Source organism: Ailuropoda melanoleuca, chromosome 2 (genome assembly GCF_002007445.2).
Source record: "Ailuropoda melanoleuca isolate Jingjing chromosome 2, ASM200744v2, whole genome shotgun sequence".
Classification (NCBI taxonomy): domain Eukaryota; kingdom Metazoa; phylum Chordata; class Mammalia; order Carnivora; family Ursidae; genus Ailuropoda; species Ailuropoda melanoleuca.
Window position 1 is genome coordinate 77,050,739 of NC_048219.1, and position 25,238 is coordinate 77,075,976.

At 43.1% G+C, this 25,238-nt stretch overlaps 1 protein-coding gene across 2 annotated transcripts in view; it reads left to right on the forward strand.

Annotated features, from left to right (window-relative positions):
• AHCYL1 (adenosylhomocysteinase like 1) overlaps positions 1–20,023 on the forward strand; it is a 37,874-nt gene extending 17,851 nt beyond the window's left edge. The window contains exons 2-17 of one of the 2 annotated variants that reach the window (XM_002919215.4): positions 5,855–5,966; positions 8,226–8,369; positions 9,386–9,486; positions 9,909–10,011; positions 11,173–11,267; positions 11,846–11,952; positions 12,787–12,903; positions 13,175–13,238; positions 14,040–14,128; positions 14,491–14,561; positions 14,925–15,019; positions 15,106–15,204; positions 15,614–15,682; positions 16,124–16,202; positions 17,338–17,458; positions 17,979–20,023. In XM_002919215.4, the coding sequence (XP_002919261.2) occupies positions 5,855–5,966; positions 8,226–8,369; positions 9,386–9,486; positions 9,909–10,011; positions 11,173–11,267; positions 11,846–11,952; positions 12,787–12,903; positions 13,175–13,238; positions 14,040–14,128; positions 14,491–14,561; positions 14,925–15,019; positions 15,106–15,204; positions 15,614–15,682; positions 16,124–16,202; positions 17,338–17,458; positions 17,979–17,985 (1,473 nt within the window). In that variant the 3' untranslated portion in view covers positions 17,986–20,023. Of the gene's footprint in view, positions 1–5,854; positions 5,967–8,225; positions 8,370–9,385; positions 9,487–9,908; positions 10,012–11,172; positions 11,268–11,845; positions 11,953–12,786; positions 12,904–13,174; positions 13,239–14,039; positions 14,129–14,490; positions 14,562–14,924; positions 15,020–15,105; positions 15,205–15,613; positions 15,683–16,123; positions 16,203–17,337; positions 17,463–17,978 lie in introns of those variants that run through there. The other variant, XM_011224987.3, reaches the window with a different exon arrangement.
• Positions 20,024–25,238: the final 5,215 nt, after the last annotated feature.

Consider the following 25,238-nt stretch of genomic DNA (forward strand, 5'->3'; position numbering starts at 1 on the left):
CAGGTGTTCATTATACTATTCTTTTAAAGCATTTACTTCTAGAAAATGATAATAAAGTTGGGAGAATGGGACAGTGGGGGTGGAGAGTGAATGGAATGGAACCTTGGTGTATCACTGAGGTCATGGGTATGTTCCAGGAATCTAGATTTTTTTCAGTCACCTGTACGTGTGTGTGTGTGTGTATGACTTAGAGTTGATGATAATTGAATGTCAGGAAAAGAAGAAGAATGGCCAGCATATTTTCAGATAATATTGGTAGCAGATTGAGGATGAGGAGAGTATGGACAGGACAGGCAGCTGGACAGTCAGATAGCTAAATAGGCATTGAAATAGAGTTGGGAATGTGTGTCTTGTAAATTATAGTTTTCAAAAGATTAGGAAGCCCCTCCCTGTCCTATTTGTTGCCACTTTTAACCTCTTAATTTTACCTCTAGTTGGCAGTTAGAGGCCCAGATCATTCATTTTCATTAGACCATTTTAGGAGCTTATAGAAAGCCGGTGTGGTATGTTGTCTCATATGAAGAGTGGGGAGTGCGGGAGTAGCTGATAAGGGTAAAACCACTCTTTGGCAGAGGTTTTCAAGCTTTACGTTCCTTCTTCACCAGTTAAGTGACTTGGCAGTGTGAGCCCTGGTGTTGCCTCACCCCTTCCTCCCACCAACATTGATGAAAGATCAAGTTAAGTCCCATTTGTAAAAGAAGTGTTTCTTCTGGAAGTGGATTCTAGCAGTGTGTGTGTGTGTGTGTGTGTGTGTGTGTGCGCACGCACGCACACACACGCACATATTATATATCCTGTTACCCTTGAGACAGAGAGATGGGTGGAGTGGAGGAGGGAGAGGTGTGCTGTGATTAGTCAGCTTGCCGTCCCCCTCCCGTCCCCCTCAGAAGCTCAAGCCCCATCTGGGGAAACTGAGAACTTAAGAAACTTGAGACAGGGAAGGAGGACAGGGAGCAGCCAAAACCTGCTGCGTCTCAGAAGACTGGTTCTGCACCAGGGAATGGAAGAAGTGACCGAAGGAGGCTGTGGATTCGACTCTGTGGCCTGAGATTGAGTCCCTTGAGATAAATTATTTTCTGGTGGTGTACCTGAGACCAACGTGTTGGGAAGAGGATACCCGTCTTCTTTGGGAAATTTCTTTTACTTAATTGAAGGTCTGAAAGATGTGCAGACTTATGTAGTTCTTATACCCAAAAATTGATGTTTATTGATAACTATTTCTTTGGATTCATCTGAAATGGAATCAGACTGATCAGGGGTAAGTATCAAGGGAGAGTCTTGTGCCTGTTTAGTTTAGGCTGACAGCCATACCCTCTTCCTTCCCTCTGAAAAGAGAGCAGGTGAAGGTAGATTCTGTAGAAGAAGGAATCTAGCCAGAAGATGGGTGAAAGAGGGATTAGAAAAGATAGTAGGAATCCTGGAAGGTGTTATAACACATTGCTTAGTAATTGACCTTGTTGAAATTTCTAGCTTCTGATAGTCATCTTTTTGCTAAGTATTAGCTAAGAAATATGCTGACCATCATTTCAAAACAGAAAATTCTGCACACACAGTATGCTAGAGGAGACAGTGGAACAGATTATGTTAATTTGGGAATGCCTCAGAAGATCACTGGTGTACCAGAAGGAGGGATAGCGGCTCTTCACATACTCCTCAGCAGTTAAGACAGACCAGTCCCTCTCCTCACTTCTAAGCCATGCTTTCTTAATGGTTTGTTTTCCTAATAATTGCTATTTACCTTTGAGTCTAGTCCTTCACCCTTAGGAGGAAACCTTTCTGAGGAAATTAAAAGCTGCTAGATAGGGGCGCCTGGGTGGCACAGCGGTTAAGCGTCTGCCTTCGGCTCAGGGCGTGATCCCGGCGTTCTGGGATCGAAGCCCCACGTCAGGCTCTTCCACTATGAGCCTGCTTCTTCCTCTCCCACTCCCCCTGCTTGTGTTCCCTCTCTCGCTGGCTGTCTCTATCTCTGTCAAATAAATAAATAAAATCTTTAAAAAAAAAAAAAAGCTGCTAGATAGGCATGTAAAAATCACAGGTTTTGTAAGATTTTGTAAGATTTCTAGCCTAACCTCTGATTTTTGGAGGCCTAAGCTGAACAATATCCGGATAAGGCTGTTAAGACTGCAATATCTAGGATCTTCCTTAAGAAGCGGTAAAATTCTATGACAGCCATTTGTGTTATCGTTACCCCCTCGGTCAAACCAAATCTACAGATCGTAAGGGCTCGTATTTCCTTTCGTAGATCTTTCCTGGGCTAGCGCTGCGAGCTCAGCTGGTGCCTCCCAAGTGTGTCCACTGAAAGGATGTAATACTCCACGAATATTATCCTGATCACCGTCCCTTGGCTATAGTGTCGGTGCAATCCTGATGGGTTTCAGTTCTCTGGGATTCAGGAGCTAGACAGCAAAATTGGGTGGGACCTGGGAAGGAAGTGTGGCTAAGCTATTTAACATCTGGGTAGATGGAACGTGCGTTTGTGGAAGTAAACTTTTCAGCTTTTAATGGTAAAAAAATATCAGTTGGGATAAGTTGAACGAGTAGTATACAACAATTTTTCTTCCTCTGGAAGCTTATAACTGTTTTAGGTTGCCTGCGATCCCTTTTTCCTGATAAATTATATACAGCAATTCTTTCAGCTCACTTTGTCACCAGACTTAACCACGAGGTGGTGGGTGCACCATATCCCAGATCGTTCCTTTGGAAAGCTTCTTTTTATCATTTTCAGTGTCACATGGAAGAAGAGACTCAACCATTGTACCCACTGAGCCCTTTGAAGAGGTGCTTTAAAATAGCACATTGAATTGGCCTGATATTTAATTGAGTTTTTAAGGCACGGCAAGTAGACTTCTGTATTTGGATGTGCTATTTGGAGAATGGGTCAATCTGACCTTCTAACCTTTCTCAGATGTAATATTAGTTCAAGAATGAAACACCGGCATGCTTGCCGTGGGTAAGGCTGTTTATGGGGTGGCCAGTATTCAAACACAAAACAGTTCTTTAACAAAGGACTTTTAATTTTCAGATACTTTTTGAAGTTCCAGCTGTCTTCTTTTTCCCTCCCCATTTCCCATTCCACATCATATTTAGAACTAGCCTTCCTTACAGATACAGCTTTGAAGAAACACTGAAGTACACCAGTTGAGACTTAATTATGGTGGGAAAAGAGGATGACAAGAGGAAGTAACGTAAACAGAACAGTTTTGCAGCCATCTTTGGATTTCATTTTTACCTAACTGATCAAATCTGTGTAAATGTGATGAAATCCATCCCAATTTAGAGGGCTGTTACTGAGATCTGGTTTCACTAGAGGGAAACTATGTGATATTCAAAAACCGCTTTTGACAACATTGTCTTTGTTTATAATGTGAAGGCGAACAGCACTCCAGGAGGTACTTCAAAAGGAAGACAGAGCTACAGGCTGTAAGGCAGCCATGGAGCAGGCAGGCCTGCTGGAAACTGGCAGAGCAGCAGCTGTGATCTAGGTTCTTTTCAGTGTGCAGTTTGGTGCTGGGAGAGAAGACAAGGGTATCATGCATCTTTGTATAGCCGGACCACCTTATCTGTAAGCAGTGAAAATATCAAAGAGCTGCGAGAATAGACAGCCACCCATCCGTGGCATGGCTTGAATTAACAGCCTGCCCACTTCAAATCTGGACCCTATTCATTATTTGAGAGACGGGGCACTGCACTGATCAGTAAGCTGCTTGCAGCACCGTCTAATATTTTTAGATGGGAAAGATGTTGCTAAGCTTTAGGCTACTGATGAGCTGCGTTAATACAAGGTAGGATTACAACTATTAAATCAGTTCTGAGGTTGCTGAAGAAACACATTTCTGTCTTGCTACTGCCACCTCTCTCTCTTTTCTTTTTTTTATTTAAGAAACTGCGAATGTTACTGCATTTCCCTCCCCCATCCCCGCCACCACCAGGTAGGTGGTGTCTGGGAATATGCCCAGAGCCTTTTGAAAAAAGATGAACAGGGTAGGGAATCATAACAGCCAAGAGAGAAGACTAGCTTCCGACTAGACTGCCCATGCCAGGAACAAGGAGGCTGATGGAGGAAGGGCTGCTTCTGGAGAGTGTTAAAAGGCACTGATGGTCTCTTGACTGGATTTTTTCTGCCACCAAAAAACTGCAGTTGGGTTGAAAGTCATTACCTTGGTCCTGGATTAATCTCTTCAGTAAAACTAGCTTTGCTGACTGCAGAAGTCATGTGAACATGCAGTGGGAAATCCTATCTAGAAGGGCAGATGCTGACCTGTGGCCACTTCAAAGAGTGGGTTTGTTGTGTTGTTTTTAGATTGATTTATTGAGAAAGAGAGTGCCCATGGGGGAGGGGCAGAGGGAGAGAGAAACTTAAGCAGACTCCATGCTGAGCACGGAGCCAGGGCTCCATCTTACGACCCTGAGATCATGACCCCTAGATCACCCTTGTGCCAAAACCAAGAGTTGGTTGCTTAACCGAATGTGCCACCCAGGTGCGCCTCAAGAATGGGCTTGGTCGGTTTTTTTTTTTTTAAAGGCACTGTGCTTCATATAAAGATATTTGTTAATCAAGTTCTGGTGCCATGTACGTTGTGTAGACTGAGTCCCTTTTACTTACTTCTTTTTCTGTGTGGCACATTTAATCCTGATTCTTACACTGCCAGCTGATGCTACCCTAGCTGGAGGGTACATGTGACAGAGGAGGGGGGTGTTTTGCAGCTGTAACAAACAGTAAACTGTTCCCGGCTTCCAAGTGGCTATAACCATGTTGCTAGCATTATGGGGAGAAGATTTTAATCTGTAATAGCTTTTATATTTCCAGAGATATCTGCTAAAGACTTAGTTTAATGGATTCTCCATGGGAACCTTTCCAGATTTAGTCAGATTGTGAGGAGAATCTCAATTCATAGTCTCAAACCGTTCTGTTTTTCAGGAGGCTGAAGTTTATTTCATATCTTAAAGAAAGGGTTTATCAGAGCTTAAATAAAGAGCTCAGGAGGAAGGTTTAAACCATTTAATAGAAGGAAATGTTTTCATACACTTTAGAAGCATCCATTAATTTGACTGTAAATTATATTAACTGTAAGGTATTTGCCACTTAAGCCAATTTTCAAAGTATCCTTCAATTACTTAGTTCTGGTGTATTTCATTTAAAGAACTTTTTAATACAGTTTACCAAGTCATTTATTTTCTCCTTCAAATTAGTCCTAATTAGTTGGATTTTACTGTGGAGTGCATATATATATTTTTTTAATTTTGCTTTCTTTACTGAATTCCAGTATTTTACTGGATGTAGAAAGTTCTGGGCATACTACATTGGCTTTGTGAAGTATAGGTATGATTGGACTCTGACTTGGCACCCCAGTGCCCATCACCATTTCAAGGCAGCTCCGTAATTTTTCAAACAAGACCATTGCTAATTTCAGAATATGAATGTGCTACAAGAGAATATTCGGAAAAAAAAGAAAAAACAAGCAGAAGCAATATGAGATTGTGCTGTTTTTTGGTAGAGTTGGGAGGAAGGGTAGAGAGTTTAATGTGTCAAGGTTGTAAGAGGAAAGAAAACTTTGTGGAATGTGAGAAGAAAGATTTGTGAAATTTGGACAGATGCTAAAAGAAGTCAGGTCTTAAGCTCCCCGCCACACACATACAAAAATTCTAAAGCAATTGGAAAGAGGCAGTAATTGGCATTTGGGGAGGAGTCAGCAAGTAGCCTCCGCCTACACTCATTCTGGTGGGAGAGTTGCTGCCTTAGTAGGAGCTATATCAGAACATTAGGTTTTAGGGAAGGAAATGTATGGCCTTAAAAAATGGAACATTTCATAGAATGCTTGTTGTAAGTTTGCAACTGTTCATCTTCCTCTTACAGCAAATCCAGTTTGCTGATGACATGCAGGAGTTCACCAAATTCCCCACCAAGACAGGCCGGCGATCTTTGTCTCGCTCCATCTCCCAGTCCTCCACTGACAGCTACAGTTCAGGTAGGTATGAACTTCGTGTCCACTCTGATCTCTCTTCCCAGTTCCAGAGTCTTAAGCTAGTTCTCTACCCACTGCTCTACTTTTCTAGAATCTGAAAGTACCTCCTATCAGGACTTCCCATCTTTCTGCTGAAAGCTGATAATTAGCACTTGGGCAGTGGGAATGTCCCCGGCCAGGCTTGTAGCTGGGGAGGCTTTTGTCATCTGGAGACTTCTCTTCCCTTGGCTGTCTCTGTGTGTGGTCTGTGGCCAATGCCTGCTTGGTAGTACTGGGCCGGTTCCCATTCCCACGTTTCTCCGCCCACATCACAAAGGGAGAAAATCAATTCTATTTTGGCTGACGGAACTGGCCTTGAAAAAGAGGTGTGTGTACTTTGGAAGCATAATTTCCAACTTTGTTGTTTAAGATATACTCTGCCACCTGTCTTTTTCTTTCTTGGCTCCAAGACTGCTTGAATGGTGACGAGAAGAATGAGTATTTTGGCTCCTTTTATTTGCTAGGTTACCCTTTATGTTGAAGTGTCCTCCCTGTTCACCTCTGGAGTAGGAAAGGCTCAGCTACGATAATGTGGCTCCAGCTCTGTTTCTTTTTAGTCTTCCTCTCCTATGTTAACCCTGTATAAGTAGGCTTTTTTTTTTTTTTAATTGTGTCCTTCTCAACTTTAGAGGGAATACTGGAGAGTTAATGTGGGAAAGGATGTAGAATTTAGGATTTGAGTACTAGCAGAATAGACACTGGAAGATCCACAGGGGCATCTGATCTAACCGTTCCCCCCAATTGTCCGGCTGAGGAAACACTTAGGAGTTTAAGAAGCTTGCCCAAGGTCCTAGATTGCTGTTAGTTTCAGCAAAGAGATTTGCCATCTCCATAAATGACTTTGCCAGAATACTGTTTTTGTGGTTATTAACAATAAGGACCAGGCTTGAGGTGAAAGGATTGTAAAAAAACAAACAAGTAAATGCATTTTTAAAAAACCTGTTCTCTGCTCTGTGCCACTGATAACCCAGTGTAGATAAGATAGGCAGATAAGAGCAAATGGTGATCTACAGGGTTAAGTACTGAAATAAATGAATATTTAGAGTCACTTTGGCATGTGTGCAAGAAAAGGTTCCAAATATAATGGCCGTCATAAATAAAAGGTGTCTTGGAGTGACAGATACCAAGGAGTGGGAGTGATAAGCAGACCCGATTCCAGCAAAGAGAGAATTGATTGTGAAAAGCTGGGCTATAGGAGGAAGAAGGAAGGAGTGAGTGAAGAAAGCTTTAGCGAAGTTCTCAAAGATCTTGATGTCCATCTATTAACAGGAGCCTATCAGAGCATTTTTAAAAGCTTAGTGATCGAGTTAAATTGTCGCAGATACCTTTGGGACAGATACCTTCAGGAGTATTTGTGTTAGCTAGCAGTGTGTAGAAGACAGAGACCTGAGGCACTGGCAGAGACAGAGATCAGGAAATACTCGTCGATTCAGAGAGGAAAGAAGTGATTTGAGAGTCAGGGAGTGATGATTATATGTCCCCCCGCATATTTCTCTCTGAAAGGACATTTTTAGCCTTTATGTGAAGCTGCTTTTTTTTTTTTTAAGTTGAACATACTGAGTGATCTCAGGGCTGGCAGTAGAACCAGAGGCACACACTCACCTTTTGAGTCGTTTCCTTCCATCTGCGTAGTCCTTGAGCACAACCTAGTGTGAAATCCCTTGCAAGAGTCTCTTATCTCAGACTGTGGTCTTCTGAACAGCAGCAGCAGCAACACCTGGGGACTTGTTAGAAATGCTAATTCTTGGGTGGGAACCTCTGGGGTGGGGCTTAAGCCATTTGTATTTTAACAGACCTTCCACGTGATTCTGATGGATGCTGTAGATGCTTGAGTTTGAGAACCAGTGTTCTACGGAAATGGCTCCTTACATGCCCTAGAGTATTCTTCCAGTTTTGCCATGTCTGGTTCCAATCCACATTGGGACCAAGTGCCCCTGTTAGCTGGGATCCCTAGAGCTGGTGCAGGAATGGGGTCCGTAGCTTCCTCGTACAGGGACTAGTGGCAGAGTATCATCAGGGTGGATAAAGGGGCCACAACACTGAAAGAGCCACAACAATCCCATGCATCTGTCTACTCTGAAGGAATAGAGCTGAGAGTGATGTGAAAGGTGGCTCCAATTCCGAGTTTGCTTAACTTAAATGAGAGTCCTTTGGGGAGTGCACTTGGTGGAGTTGGGGCCATTGAGGTTTTTCTCTCCTTGTTTCTTTCTCTCCTGTCTCTAGCTGCATCCTACACAGATAGCTCTGATGATGAGGTTTCCCCCCGAGAGAAACAGCAAACCAACTCCAAGGGCAGCAGCAATTTCTGTGTGAAGAACATCAAGCAGGCAGAGTTTGGACGCCGGGAGATTGAGATTGCAGAGCAAGGTAAAGAAAGGGGGTGGGTAGGGGACCAGAAGCAGCCCACTTGCTGGTCATCAGGATCCGCAAACAACTTCACCCTTGAAAGCTAACTTGAAAGTCGCCTTGAAAAATTCAATATTCTGGACTCTTGTATAAGCAGATTTCTCTGTGTGCAGCTTGAGCCTCGGGGTTCTTGTTCTTATTCTCCTTGCTTCCTGTTCTCAGCACGTAGTAATTACACAGAGTGGTTTCTGTTTTCCTCCCCCATGACACCATATTCAGAGATCTCCTTGTGGAGTCAGCAAGTCCCGGATCACTACATGGTGGTTAGTTCTGCGGGATCCTACCATAGCTGCCAATCTCAGAGACCCACATTTCCCAGAAGCAGCAGATGTGGGAGGGTTTTCAGCTAAGGACAGGGTGACCGAGGGTCTCTTTGGTCTTTGGTCCTTAGCACCCTCTGCTGGAGCGAAAGTGAAAGTGACTGATAGTCCGTTAAGTCTTGGTTTCTCCACCCACCCCACTCCTGATAAGGTCTTTTTACTCTTGTTACTTTCACACTGAAGATGTGCTCTCTGCTGGGGGAAGTGCGGAAACCAAACAGACTGGCAGAATGGGGTTAGGCAGCACAGAAAACGCAGCAAGTGCTCTTCTGCTGAGGGTGAAGCCTTCCTTCCTGGTTTGATGATTATATATAGGAATCCATTAGCCAATGTCATAACCACTTCCCTCTCCTCCATGTGAATGATGAGACTCCCCCTCCATTTTGACCCAGTGTGAGGATTTACGTCATTCTCCGTTCAGTCCTCTGCATAGAAGGCTGAAAAGGTGGAGGAAGAGAGAAATTTCCAAGTAGTTGGATGACAACTCCCCAACTGTCTTTCGGCAATAGCCGCCAGTCATCATGGAAATTTGCTTAGAGTGTTTCTACCTTATCTTGCAATATCTCAACAGATCCAGACCACACCTAGATGTTACTGGGGCAGAAATTGATAATCCTGCTAGCGCAGACCTAGCTCAAATCCTCTGTTCTTTCACAGACATGTCTGCTCTGATTTCACTCAGGAAACGTGCTCAGGGGGAGAAGCCCTTGGCTGGTGCTAAAATAGTGGGCTGTACACACATCACAGCCCAGACAGCGGTGAGTTTGTTGGGAGACAAAAGAGGGACTTCTGATGAGGGGGAAAAAAGAAACTTTTTTTACTTGCTTTTCCTTCCCTATCTATCCAGTCTTCAAATGCTAATGACTATTAGGTGGGACCTCCTATTACACGGTAATGGGGTTTTCTGCTCTGTGTGTATAGACATAATGTATGTTCAACAAACCGGATTCGGGGAGATCTAGATCTGCAAAAATATGACTGTTAAGAAAATGTTAAGACTTTCAGGAACACATCTTCTGGGTAGAGTTAGATACCAGTAGGCTACCTGGCCGGACCATACCCTCTGTCGACTTCCCAGTGTAGCCTCAGTTACTGCAGAGTTGCTGGGTGTTGTCCTCTCGTGTGCCGCTCCTACCTGGCCCTCCTCTTTCTCACCCTGGCTTCCTATGTATCTACGCAGGTGTTGATTGAGACACTCTGTGCCCTGGGGGCTCAGTGCCGCTGGTCTGCTTGCAACATCTACTCCACTCAGAACGAGGTGGCTGCAGCACTGGCTGAGGCTGGTAAGTTCAGCTTTTTTCACCAACTCTGCCTCGAAATAATTATCTGAATAGAATGTGTACATATCAAAATTGTCTTTACGGTTACATGGATGTCTAGGGGCTGTAAAACGTGGAGGGTAATAAGATAGCAACAGGAAGAAAATGGGTAATAAAATGAAGGTCCATATCCCTGATGAAATATCGTATGGTCATTAAGAATGACCTTTGAAAAGCATCTCAATTACATGGGGAGATGCTTAATTCTAATGGTAAGTGAACAAGGAGGAATATTAAGCTGTATGAGGTATATGAATTCAGCTGGTCTCTTTTCACCAAAGGCTCATCACTTTCGAGGGAACACAAGGGAGAAGTGCCGTTTATATTAGTAGCTCATTCGATAATTTGGTGTTCAATATTGCACTGAAAATATGTGGACTACTTGTAAGTTCAGTTTAGCTTGTAACAGTTTTTATTGTAAAAATGTTCAGAAAAAAATCACCGCGAAGTTTCTTGAAGGACTTACCATCTCCCTGGGATCCTTAGAGAGCAACTTTATAATACTTTTGTCTTTCTGTTTCTTTTCCGGTATTTGTTAGAAAATTTAGGAGTTTCCAGAATAATAATAATCCTACTACACAGGAATAATATTTGACACATTTTTCCTTTTTTCTATTCGCTTTTTACAGAGATAAATAAATCTCAATATACAATTTATAACCTAAAACACAACATTTTCGGAAGTACTTTTCCATGTCACTGAAAACTTCTTGAAAGCATCATTTGTAATCATCATACGGCCACGTGATTTTACTTCATTGTTTTCACTCATGTTTAACATTTAGGATGTTTCAAGATTCTTGCTAATACAAATATTGTTCTAGTGAACAACTTTATTTTGATTCCCCTTTCGTTTTATTTCTTTAGGTTACAGCTCCAAGTATAAAATTGGCCAAAGAGAATAACATTTTAAGGTTCCAAAATACTTTTAAAATCAAAAATCTCTTAAATTTGTTACTGGTTTCTGAACTACAGGTGCCATTTTGACTTTTTGCCCTTTGGAAATTGTTTCCTTTCCAACATAGTTTCTGTAGCCTTTTTCTCTTCACATGGATCTCAGAAATTGGTATCGGTGTAGCAGACTCCCAGAAGGAGGAATCCGCTGATTTGTTCCCATCCCTGCAGGAGTTGCGGTGTTTGCTTGGAAGGGCGAGTCGGAAGATGACTTCTGGTGGTGTATTGACCGCTGTGTGAACATGGATGGTTGGCAAGCTAACATGGTAATGATGTATATTCATCCTATACTTTGACCATAGATTTGTTTCCTTTTTTTCCCTCAAAGCATGGTTCCCTAAATACGTTTTGGATGTGTGTTCTGATAAACTTACTTTGTTACCAAAGTGTTTAGCTCAATACCTATTCAGAATGGGTCTGAGTACTGAATGGAAAGGTGGGGGAAGGGTAAGACTAAAGTGAACACATGTGGCTCAAACACAGCAGAATGAAATAGAAATACTGTGGTTCCTCTTTGGAGTCGAATTCTGGTTTCTTTCCTTCCTGCCCCAGCTCTCCTTTTGCATCCCACGGAGCTATATATTTCAAGACTCTAGACTAAAAATGAGTCTATGGTTAGCCTAATACTCTTCACTATAGCCAAGAACAAACTTAGGAATCCTTTTAACCATTCTACAGCAACACATTTGACTGTGTTTCCGCTGTCTAAATCTGCTCTAAGGAGCTCTGAGGAGTGCTCTTCCAAAACATACAGGGCTCTCTTACTAGTACAGAAAGTGGGTTCAAAGTTCCCCCCAGCTCTAGCAGCCTGAATGCCCATAGAAGTCTTCTGGCTGTTCTATAGATCCTGGATGATGGGGGAGACTTAACCCACTGGGTTTATAAGAAGTATCCAAACGTGTTTAAGAAGATCCGAGGCATTGTGGAAGAGAGCGTGACTGGTGTTCACAGGTAACAGATTCTGGAGTAGCTGCCCCTTGTGTCCTTGCCTCAGCAAACTCTCCTGGTCTGCGTTAGGCTCGAGGGCTGTGTTTCTGACTTGTCACTAAATGGGAATACCTTCATTAGATAAAACTTCTCCATTTTTACTTCTGAAGAATCCAGGAGATCCTAGAAGGAAGTTATCCCAGGTTCTAGTTCACACATTTTTCTTTCCCATTTATTCCACTGTGAGTCTCAACCAGTGTTGGGAGGTGTAGGGAATGAATATATCTGGAAAAACTGTATTCAATATTGTATTATAATTTTATATTTAATATACAAAAAAAATCCTGTTGTAAAACTTTACATTATATACACTACAAAAAGTAAAACTGGGCAAAATATTCTTGGCTTGTCGAAAACCCTAGACGATCTCTCTCTGAAAGAATGTTTCTCGGTTGGGGGCACACGGTACATGCTCACACACGCACACATAGGGAACCGAAGCAGAGTCATTGATAATCTTTGTTTATCAGAGGTAGGCATATTTGGTTTTTTTAATCGAGAAAATGCTGGGTTAAGGAAGTACATCCCCTTTTATGGAAGAGAAGTCAATTTCTTCAATTGAAGGGGTTTTTTGTTTCCCCTTGCAAGAAAAGGGCGGGGGCCCAGGGGGAGAGAAAATGAAAAGAGGTGAGGAGGGATGACAAGGAAATGCTCTTGTTTACTAATATCCTTGGGCAATAAATACAGCTGGGGAGGGCAGCATAGAGTTCAGAGAGAATTAGGCAGATTTTTGCCACTGAGTGTGTTTTACCAGCTAACTTTGGTTTTGTTTGTTTTTGTGGCTTCTTCTCCCTTTAGGCTGTATCAGCTCTCCAAAGCTGGGAAGCTCTGTGTTCCGGCCATGAATGTCAATGACTCTGTTACCAAACAGAAGTTTGATAACTTGTACTGCTGCCGAGAGTCCATTTTGGATGGGTAGGTTGAAATGTACAGATACTCGAACTTCTAGGGGACAGGTTTGGGTTGGGTCGCGTGTTAGTCTGATACCACTCTGGTCTTTTCCCTTGGTCTTCCCTTGGTTTTCCTCTGGCGTTAAAGGTTCGTTAGAGGGGTTCATGGCATACTGAGCTCAGCCAGCTTCCAGCTGGAGTTCTCATGGGGCATTGCCTCACGCTTTTGCTTTTGTGCAGAGGGACTGTGTTTGGGCTAATAATGTTTAAGTTGAGCCCTTATCTGTTTTCCACAGCCTGAAGAGGACCACAGATGTGATGTTTGGTGGGAAACAAGTGGTGGTGTGTGGCTATGGTGAGGTAAATAGCTGGGCCTCAGTGTGTCTTTTCACAGACTTACTAGAAATGTTGAGTGAAGGAGATCTGTGCTACCAGTGTGGTCACTGATGCGGGGTTAAAATACGCCTTGACATTGTATCTCAGTAGCAAAAGTGCTTTATCCAGATTGATGAATAGAGACATACAAAATCAATTGAGTTTTCAGATCTCACTGTCCTGTAGAATGGCATGTTGGCATTAGCCGCCCTTCCCCCCACCGTGATAACAGTTACCTCTTATGAGACTTACTTCAAGTGAACATGTAGCACTTTAGCCACACAAGTGACCTGGTAGTGGAGTGAAGGGTGGGATCCGAAGTGGTATGTAGTTGATGATCTGTAAACCAGACTAGGTGAAGGAGATTGTGTGGTCATCAGTGACCCGTGGAGGTTCCAGAACTGCCGGGCTGTCCTTGAGTTAGATGCATCTCAAATGAGAGTTAATCAGGTTTTTCTGGAATAAACTATGAGAGGTTACAGTTGCTCTTCCTTGGTCTTGTTTTCCTGATGGTAACACTTACTTGATCTCCCGATTTCTTTTACTATCCTGAGCCCCGGCCCTTGCTATGAAATATGTATGTCCACTAAATCACCTCCCTGACTGCGGGTCACAGCATAATCTGGATCCGTTTATGCTCTGCTTGGCTTAGAGCATCCCTGCAAGGGCTCAGTAGAGGATTGGTGATTTCGGGGAGATTCATGCCCATCTCCTGAAGAGCCTACCTGCCCCAGTACCCGTGCCTTAATGGGCCTGACACCCCTCCTTCTTTCTTATGCTCTGCAGGTGGGAAAGGGCTGCTGTGCCGCTCTCAAGGCCCTTGGAGCAATTGTCTACATCACAGAAATCGACCCCATCTGTGCTCTGCAGGCCTGGTAAGAACAGAGTAGTAATACTATTAGATTCATCCCTGGTACGTTGTGTTTCTGAGAGCTCATGATTGATTATATTGACCATTCTTTGCAGAGATCTCTCGAAGAAAAAACTAGGAGGATGGCTCTGTTCCCTCCATTGTAACCCCAGGGCACTCCTAGAGCTTCTTGGCATTTTCCCTTCCTGCATGGAATCTCGGGGAGTCCGAAGAGGCCAGTGTATAGTTTAGCCCAGCTTGTCACTTGCCCCTGCGAGGTAGCACTGGACCTGACTTCAGAAGGGAATTCAGTGGTTTCATTTTGTGACCAGCTTCTGTCCCTCTGCCTCCTTGCTTTGCTCATCGTGTTCCTTCCTTCTCTTCCAGCATGGATGGGTTCAGGGTGGTAAAGCTAAATGAAGTCATCCGGCAAGTTGATGTCGTAATAACTTGCACGGGTAAGTATCAGTGCTTTGGTGTACGTGGAGGAGTGGTAGCTCTGAGGCCAAACCTTGCAAGTGGTCTGACTTTCAGATAAAGTAGGTGTGCTTGCCATAAAAAGTCTCAGAACCCGAATAAGCTATCAGAACCTTAACATGTTTTCCAGAACCAAGAGCCTTTTTCCCTGATGGCTGTTTATACTGTTGAGTCTTAAAACTGCATCACTGAGCCTAAAGAGCTGTTACGCAGTGTACTCGCTTCTCCCAAAGGACGCATGCCCTTTCATGCAGCAGACCTCCTCTTTCCCGTGTTCTCACTGGAAGCCAGGCGGTACCTTTGTTCCCCAGCAACTTTCTCCGGCTACTCTTCTTTACCTTTAGGAAATAAGAACGTAGTGACACGGGAGCATTTGGACCGCATGAAAAACAGCTGTATCGTTTGCAACATGGGCCACTCCAACACGGAAATTGATGTGGTAAGGTTTCTCTCGTTGATTGACTGCAAGGCCTTTTTCCCCTCCCTTCCATTATAGCCACGGTCAACTGTGCTGTCTTCTTTCAGACCAGCCTGCGCACTCCAGAGCTGACATGGGAGCGCGTGCGTTCACAGGTGGACCATGTCATCTGGCCCGATGGCAAGCGCGTCGTCCTCCTGGCAGAGGTACGCGCACCGGGGTGGGGGGAGCTTCTGCCGTGCGGCATAGGCAGTATCGTTAGATCCACGGCAGACGGGGGAGCTGGGGGGAAAGTATTAGGCCCACGTTTCCCTGAACACTCCGTCTTTGGGTAGAGATAGAGTTCTTAAACTTTCTGGTCCCTAAAATAGAGCCACTCAAAAAACACATCTACCTTTTACCAAGTAACATACTGTTTCCTGACCACAGCTGCTGCTTCAGCTTGTCATACTCAGATGGACTTACAGGAAGTAAGATAAAATCTAGAGTCCCGATCTGGAACTGTTATTCTTTGTCTACCAACTGAGTCCTGTCCTGCATTTGCTTCACTTGTATGATGCTGGAATCAGAAGGAGGGGGAGCACAGCTCATCCCAGGCCTCTCTTACCTTTTCAGGGTCGTCTGCTCAATCTGAGCTGCTCCACAGTTCCCACCTTTGTTCTGTCCATCACAGCTACAACACAGGTATGTGGCCAAATGCCTGCTTCTCCTGCCCTGAGATTCGTGGAACTGGGCCTAGGTCAGAGTCCAACGAGAGTGTGCCCTGCTATGTTCTTTTCAGCCTGTTTCAGGTCACGGGTGGTCAAGACGGGCTCTCTCAAGTGTAGAAGAGAGTCATCAGGCAGGCAGAGTCAGTGTTTGTGTCCCTCTGAGTTCGCTGTGTTAGTTGAGAACATAGTGTTCAGCTTAGTTGTATTTAGTCTGTTCTTTTATTAGGAAATAATAAAAACAGCAGCAAATCCTCTTATGATGTGTGGTGGTGTTTACTGCAGGCCAAGTCCTGGGTACTGTCATTATGATAGATCACTATAGTACTTAGCCCAAGACCTTGTTAGATCTAGTTTTACTTTTTGTCCTTCTCTAAGAAGTATTTTTGTATCTTCTGGCCCTCTTTCCCCAACCTAGGCTTTGGCACTGATAGAACTCTATAATGCACCCGAGGGACGATACAAGCAAGATGTATACCTGCTTCCGAAGAAAATGGGTGAGTGAGAAAGAGTAGGAACCTGTATTGATCCCCAGACTTTTGCATGGTTTGGTAAAATGGTTATCATTGAAAGTATTGGATTTAGAGTCAGAGTTCTAATGTGCATCCTAGTGTTTCATGGTTTCTGGACGTCAGGACAAATTCTAATCTCCATGAGCCTCAGTGTCTTTATCAGTAAAGTGAGAGTAATATTTACGTACACTGCAGAATTGTAGTAAGAATTAGAGCTAAGGAGTAAAAGTGCTTAGCACAGTGATTTAGGATACATGCTCTTATTCTTAATAGCCGTATGGAGTTCAGTAAACTTCCCACCGCCAGTGACTACAGCGTTGGGACCAAGATGAGAGAAACAGGAACTAATCTAGGTTTTATCATCCATCTTCTGTGTAAATAGGCAGCCTCCTGTTGTTCTGGGGGACAGCTGTGTTGTGTTCGTGTGGCATGATACATCATCTCTGGTTCTTTGCCTTCTTGTACAGTGGCACCCTCCTCCCATCTACAATTGGTCAGCCTCTGACCCCTTAATTAAAGCTGAAAGACTTCTCACTCTCATCTCCTCCAACAGCTTACCTCAGATTGTTTTATTTTTATTTAATTCATATTCATAAAAGTAAAGCCCAGGAAGTTTATCTATGGAAGAGTAATAAATTTGCACCAGCTGCCTTAGAAATCCATGATCCTATGATTTGAGGCCTTTATGGATGTTACTCTAAATAAATATTAATGACACAAAGCTCTCTCGAGCTATTGATATCTACTTTGTTCCATAGTTTGACTATAATTCAGTTAAGGAAGTTGCTGCAGGAAGGTAAGAGTCATACATAGCATGTTGGCCACTGGCGTAAAGCTAAAAGCTTTGCCAGAGAAGGATGGGGAGGTACAAGTCCACTCCATTTGTCACCCTGGCAAATGGCTTTCTAAATGCATTCGGGCTGTACAGAGAGAAGTACCCTGCCAGAAAGGCAACTTTGAGGGTTCTTTAAGCAAATACTTCGAGTTATAGAAACCCTTTCACAGTTACTCCATTCCTTGTCCTCTTTCTCAAAAAGCTTCGGATGAAAATAGGGGGAGGTTATGCCCTGAGAGGCAGATTGAAATGGAGTCTGCTCCCCTGCCACTGTGTTCTTCCTAGATGAGTATGTTGCCAGCTTGCACCTGCCATCATTTGATGCCCACCTGACAGAGCTGACAGATGACCAAGCAAAATATCTGGGACTCAACAAAAATGGGCCATTCAAACCCAATTATTACAGGTAACTTGGGGGAAAACAAGCGAGAAGCTCTTTTACCCAATATTAAACCAAGCATGCTAGCCAGCTTTCTTAAATAAAGTGGTGTGCCTGATTTTGAAGAGTACAAGAGCTCTGCTCCAGACTAACAAGGTGGGTGGGCAGAGAAATTGTGTATCTAGTAGTAGATGTGAAGGAGTAGGGGTTTTCTAGGATTTTGAAACTTGGGCCTCACCCCCAGAGATTCTGATACAGTTGGTCTGGCATGGGGCCCAGGCTTATTTTGTAAACGCTCCCTAGATTACTGTATAGTCAGGGTTGAAAACCACTGGCTTATATTATCAGGGAGCAGGAAATGAAACCAGAGATGTCATGTCAGAAACCCTGTGGAAGCACAGGGAAGAATGATCCATGGGGAATGGCTGTAGGGATCCCCAGCCAGGACCAGGGAAGGACCCTGGGGAGTGTCCTCTGTTTCTGATGTTTCTCTTGGAGCTCTCCTGTGAGGACCCAAGTGCTAACCAGCCAGTCTCTTTCATTACAGATACTAATGGACCATCTTACCAAGGACCAGTCCACATGAACCACACAACTCTGAAAGAAATATTTTTTAAGATAACTTTTATTTTCTTCTTATTCCTTTCCTGTTGATTTTTTTTTTCTATAATTTCATTTTTGTTTTTTCCATCTCATTGTCCAAGTTCTGCAGACCACACAGGAACTTGCTTCATGGCTCTTTAGATGAAACTGAGGTTCATGGTTCCTCACCCTAGTCACTAAAGAAGGATTTTACTCTCCCAGCCCAGAAAGGTGATTCATTCTTTCGCATTTCTGGGGACTTTAGTCTTAATTGGGTACCTTCTGAACAGGAAATGCTAAGGTACCTTCTTTGTTGAACAATCTGCAATGTCTAAATTGCCTTAAAAGAGCCCATTTCTTAGCTGCTGGAATCAGTGCTCTTTGACTTTGTCAGAGGAGTAGGGGTGGTGCCCACCAGCGGGGTCGGTTAGGTGTTAGGTGGCGCATGCTCATTTCTCCAGGTGTTCCAAGCCCTGTTTCCTGTGTGAAGGTGGTGTGTCTGGTTCAGAGATGTGTACTGTTAAGATCCACTTGGTCCACTTGGATTTAGTACAGCCCTTCCTCCACTCCCACTTATTTTTCAAGTTTTTAACCAGACTGCACTCTGTCTATTAAGTTTAATTTTGTCCCCTAGCATTGATTTCCATTGTACACAAAAAAGAAGAAAAAAAGTAAGAAAAACGTGTAGTGTTAACACGGAGGAACTGCTTGGGTGATTAGTGGTTACCAGTTTCTCTTTTGAACCTTTGGAGCTGAGAGAGCAGAGTTGAGTCTGGAGAAATGCTGGCCTCAAACTCTGATACGTCCCTCTGTTTCTAGCCCATAGTTTCATAGCATCAATGAACTGGGGCCATAATGGCAAATTCTGTCAGCTCTGCCCCATACAGCTTGTGCTGAAGGCGAATTTCTTGAGCCATTACTCAGTCTAAAACACTGAGCTCTATCTTTAGGATTTATCCTTTAAGAGCAAATTTCTGGTCAGCTGTTGCTTCTGCAACCTAAAATATTTAAAGGGAGGTAGATGTGGATGGGAGGAGAAGGATAAATTGGGCCAGGGTGAGGGAAATGTAGTTCCATATAACTGGTCTGGGACTTCAGGCCCCACATGTAACGTTGGTTTTACAGAAGTGGTACCTCTTTTAATTGACACGTGTCACAAAAAGTTTATGAACCAAGATCTTAAAGGGCAGTTTGTGCACAGAGAAGGTAACCAGTGCGTCCTGGCTCACGCTCGGAAAGAATCTGTAGAGAGGCCCTCCAAGATTGGAAAGGTGTATTCCCATGCCATGCGCCCTGCTTACTAGCATTTCTGCATGGTCTGATGAGCTTTATGCTCATGAGCTTTAAGTATATAATTATCCAGGATTCTAAATCCTCAACTTGTTCTAGTTGGTGATCCTTCAAAGTTGGGTCAGGTATTAGTGCTAGGTACTAGCAATGTTCATTTCTCTGTTGCCATTGATCAGAGAGACAGACGTTAAAAACAGTAATACAAGAAAGGAAAGCTTTCACTCTGCAGCCTTCTAGCAGAGTCTTGCCAAAACATTTTTCCTTTTCCTCCTGGTTCTCCCCTACCCAGCCCCTTCCCACTCCTTTTCAGTGTGACCATGCTTTCTTCTCTGTAGATGCTAACGGTTCAAGCCCTTTTTCCCAGGGCATTGAACCAGCCAATCAGAACACCCCATCCTTGAGGGGCGGTAACCTGGCCAACAGTGGTATCCATCGCATCAGCTCTGCTGGAGGCAGGGGACCCAGGTCCTGCTGCCCTCTGGCTTGCCCCCTGCTCCCAATCTGTTACTGTGTCCATAGGAATAATAGGTAAGGGCTCCATCTCTGTCAAGCCATGTAACAAAGGACACTGTGGGAAAATGTCTGGCATCAGAGGGAGCGTGTGGAGAGCAACTCGGGAAGAACAAGTTTATTTTGTATTGAATGATTTTTAATGAATGCAATATTAATCCTTGCAGATGAGCAATAATCATTAAAGTCAATTAAAATGATAAGACCTTATTGGGATTCCGTGTCATTCTTGCCTGAACAGCAGAACGTCATTAGAACTTGTTTGCTAGGGTGGGATGAGTCACAGGTCAGTCAGCAGTCTCTAACAGATTTGCTGAAGACCTAATATGGAGAAGAGCAGGCTGGATGCAGAGTTCTTCAGTAATATCTTAAGTTGTGTTTGCCCGCTCTGTGCCAAAGCACTTGCACTCAAAACTCCTTCAAGAAGCAAATCTGGGGGCACCTGGGTGGCACAGCGGTTAAGCGTCTGCCTTCGGCTCAGGGCGTGATCCCGGCGTTGTGGGATCAAGCCCCACATCCAGGCTCCTCTGCTATGAGCCTGCTTCTTCCTCTCCCACTCCCCCTGCTTGTGTTCCGTCTCTCGCTGGCTGTCTCTCTGTCAAATAAATAAATTTTAAAAATCTTTAAAAAAAAATCTGCAAGGTGCCTGGCTGGCTCAGTCGATGGAGTGGGCAATTCTTGATCTCAGGGTTGTGAGTTCGAGCCCTGTGTTGGTGTGGAGATTACTTTAAAATCTCAAAAAAAAGAAAAAATGTGCTTAAACTTCAGGACTCCTCACTTGCATAGTTCCCCTTCAAGACCCTGTTCCTAATTCTTTAATTCCTTAAAGAATGTTTCTGGGGCGCCCGGGTGGCTCAGTCAGTTAAGTGGCTGACTCTTGGTTTCAGCTCAGGTCATGGTCTCAGGGTCATGAGATCGAGCCCCACGTTGGGCTCTGTGCTTGAGACTCTCTCCCTCTGTCCCTCCCACTGCTCACTCACTCTCTCTCAAATAAATCTTTAAAAAAAAAAAAAGTCTCCAAAATTAGGAAAGCTTCAGCCCTTCCCACACCTGTGTCCAACTCTAGAGTTGTCTCTGTGTCTTCTGATGTAACAATACCTATTAATAATATTCAAAAGTAATACCTTTTCTGTTTTGTTAAATTGGCCCCGGGCAATGTTGATGATTTCTATGCAGACTGGTAAAAATGAGTGTTTTTAACGCTGGGAGTCTTTATCCATGCACATAAATCCAAATTTAAGATAAACTTCATATTGCCTAATTAGAGGTTTAGACTTAACTGTGTAGTGAGTCTCTTTGATAACTTTTGAGATTATAAAAAGTTACCTATTACGGTGGGAAAATATCTTAAATATTTGAATATAAAGAATTCAAATGAACTGTTGACCTTACAGTTTCATGAAATTGATTCTTCGAAGTGTTGTTTTTTTTAATTGCCTACTATGTGCCAAGGTCTGTTTTAGATACTTGAGACATAGATCAGTGAGAATCTAATTTCTTCCCTTTGTGGAGTTTGCATAAAATTCCAAGAAGTCTCAGATTCCTCTTCATCCACAATTTCTGCAATTTCCTTCAATTTCCTTCATCCACAATTCTGCAATTCAGTAGGGCAAAGCAACCTAGGCATCCACATGGATTTGTAGCCTGGTGTGCAGATGTGGGAGCTGGGGGCGAGGCCCAGTGCAGGGAGTCATCCTAAGCGGGACGAGGAGGACAATGGGATTGGATAAGAACAGGGGACTTGATCAAATAAGCAAAAGATTAAGGTTAATGACGTCAACTTTCTCATTTTCAGAGTAGGTGTTCCAAATTGGAAAGAGAGAAGACTAGAATAAACTCTGGTGTTGTGTTTGAACAGGAGGTATTGCTGTGAATTCATGAATTTCAGCATAAATACAGGAGTGTGTGTGTACGTGCACAAACATTGCCTAGCTCTGTCTACTCAGTGACCCTTGCAGCAGTCTTCCTCCCCCCAGTGCATTGCACACATCTAGTATCTAGATTCAGGCACTACATTCTCCACTTAAAGGAGCCAGGACTGTTTGGAGAAAGGGCTGATTCCATGGCTGGCTAGGAAAAGTACAGGTTGAGCCAGAAAGAAAGGAAGTACTCAAAAAGTGTTGGGGGCATGTCAAAAGGACACAGAACCAGCTTTAAAGGGACTTACGATGGGCAAATCTCAGACAATCTGACATCAAAATAATGGTTTATAAACTATTAAATAAAATAGGAAACTATGAGTCTATACTGATAGGAATGAATGGTTAAATAAGGAATTGGGTATGTGGGGCGCCTGGGTGGCACAGCAGTTAAGCGTCTGCCTTCGGCTCAGGGCGTGATCCCGGCGTTATGGGATCGAGCCCCACATCAGGCTCCTCTGCTGTGAGCCTGCTTCTTCCTCTCCCACTCCCCCTGCTTGTGTTCCCTCTCTTGCTGGCTGTCTCTATCTCTGTCGAATAAATAAATTAAAAAATCTTAAAAAAAAAAAAAAAGAATAGCCGTTATTAAAAAAAAAAAAAAGGAATTGGATATGTACATAGTTTAAAAGTACCACCCCATAAAATATTAGGTACAATGGGGAAAAAAGAGTAGTTTTAAAGTGGAGAAGCTAACAGACGACCTTAACTGAACAAAATGAAAATAATGGGAGAATTCTAAATCCACCACTGGGATGCATTGAGAAGGACACAGCATCCCTCAGTGATATTTCCGCCAAAGATGCAAAACCCGAATGTAATCATGAGGAAACATCAGACAAATCCAAGTCGTTTTATAAAATTACTGGCCTATAGTGAGTCTTCAAAAGAGCCAAGGTCACCCAAGTCAAAGAATGACCAGAGAACTACAGAGACGAATACAACAACTAAATGAACTGAACTGGATCATTTTACTGTAAACATTACTGGGACAACTGGTGAAACCTGAAAGGAGGCCAAGGGCTAGGTGGTGGGAACGTCGGTGTGGATTTCCTGATGTTAATGGCTGAACTGCAGTTCTGAGGAGTGTCCTTGCTTGGAGGAAATAAGCACTCAAATATTAGGTGGTCATGTGTCATCAGGTCAATGACTCACCCCTCAGACGGGCTAGGAAAAGATTACTTGTAAGGTACTCACTACTATTTTGTAAGGTAAAGAATTTTAAAGAGAGTTCAAAGATTTCCTCCCCCCCCAAAAAAATCAGACTTTAGTTCTATCAACAGAGAAAATTTTTTTTAATCTATTGGCTTCTATTTAGGAACATCTTAGGCCAGATAATAAAGGTTAAGCCTCCTGGGTTAGCGAAGGAAAAGAAATCAACAGAAAAACATTACTTTCCCTGCCTACACAAAACCATATTTCACTGTCAAATCCCAAGCAAAGTAATACACAGACCCGGACGGTTCAGCAGAAAGGCGGACATCCCTGTGTGGGCACAGCGTGGTGTAGCCCCTCCAGGGTGCTCCCTGAACAAAGTCCTAGCTGCTGAATAACTTCTGAATGTGGGAAATTCCAGAGAAATTTGTGAAGTTTGAAAGAACATAGAACAAGAATTGACATCAGTACCTACCGGCTAACTGGGTGCAAAACTCTGGGTTAGAGCAGGGGTCAGTCAACGATAGCCTTCCCATGAGCCACATCTGGCCCACTGCCTGTGTTAGTACAGCTTACAAGCTAAAGAATGGTTTTCACGTTTTTAAATGTTCTTTTTTTAAAAATTGTGACTGATATTTTGTGACACATGAAAATGACATGAAATTCAAATTTCAGTGGCCACGAATGAAGTTTTATACACAGCCACACTTATTTGTGCAATGTCTGTGACTCCTTTCATGCCACAATGGCAGAGACTTAAGCAGGTGCAACCAAATAGCCCACAGAGTGCAAAATATTGACTGGCCTTTATGGAAAAAGTTTGCTGACTGCAGGCATTTAAAGGTTGTATTAGGTATAAAGGGAAAGATGTGTTGAAAGGCAATTTATTTGCATTCTATTAGGTAAGAACAGGGAGTCTGAGAGCAGAAGCTGAGAGAATGAAAGCATCCGAAAGTAAAGGATACTGAGCAGAGTATTCTGGTCCAGGTAACAAACGCTCAATCCATCTGCATCTCGGCCAGGATTCCCTCTGGTACTAGGAAATCTCAGCAAACTGATAAAGCAACTTAAAAATTACTTGGGGAAGATAATTTGTGATTCCAATCTAGCGTGCATGATTGAGTAATCAATTTAGACTTAGTGATCAGTTTTAAATTGCAATCATTTCTCTATATGTGGTATTGGAAACTATATATATATACACACTATCGGAACTTTTAATAGTATTATTTTGTTTGCATTAGATTTGCCAGATAATTGAAGTACTCCAAAAGGAAATCGAATATGTTAAAGACATAAATGCAATAGGAAATGTTTTTAAAGGAGCTTAAGTTTATAAATTGGATATTCAAATTTCCCTTAATTAAAAGTAATTAACATTTGCTAGATTTATAAATATAATAAGATCTAGAAGTCCAACTTTAAAAAGCTACTGTAATGTTTTTGGTACTTTAGTAAATTGAATATTAATTTCTTTGACTGAAGTGATGTCTTCTCTGCCCATCCAGCAGCCCTTGAAGACATTTAAAAATGTCCTCTAAAAAGAATTGCTCTGAACTGTGGGCCAGAGAATACAAGTCTCTGATGTGGGGCTTTTCCCCCTGGTACAGCCCTCTTGTGGCATGATTCTCCCCTGCAACCACCAGAGGGCGAGTTCTCTCGCATTGTCTGGTTATCACACAGGGTCTCTGGCCAACAAACGATAATAAGATCTAGCTCCACAATCCCTTCTCTGAAACCCCTGTGTTTTGAAGTTGAGAGTATTTCAGATTTTTAGGAAATATACAAATACACAGTATATCATGTAATACCTACTGGGGGTGTGGGGCAGCATTCCATAATCAAATGTGTTGATATTTCTTCAATTAAATTTTAATATTCACCAAATAAGGGATAAACACCATTAACAGCCTCCCATCAGTTTAGATCAGGTTTTGCTGCCAAATTGATTTGTGCCAAACTGCACGGAAAAACTTTTTTTTTAAGATTTATTTATTTGTCAGAGAGAGAGAGCATGAACAGGGGAAACAGCAGGCAGAGGGAGAAGCAGGCTCCTCGCTGAGCAGGGAGCCCAATGTGGGGCTCGATCCCAGGACCCCGAGATCATGACCTGAGCCGAAGGCAGACGCTTAGCCGACTGAGCCACCCAGGCGTCCCAGGGAAAAACTTTTCGATTTTTAGAATTTTTTTTTTTAACTTTGGAGTTGTGGATAATGGTCTGTGGCTCTGGTATATTAAGAGTAAATCTTAGTGTTTGCTGTAATTGGCTCCATTCTAAACACTTTCCACAAGCAGCGTACTTACTCTTCACATTAACCCTATGAGACAGGTCCTACTATTCTCCCCATTGTACA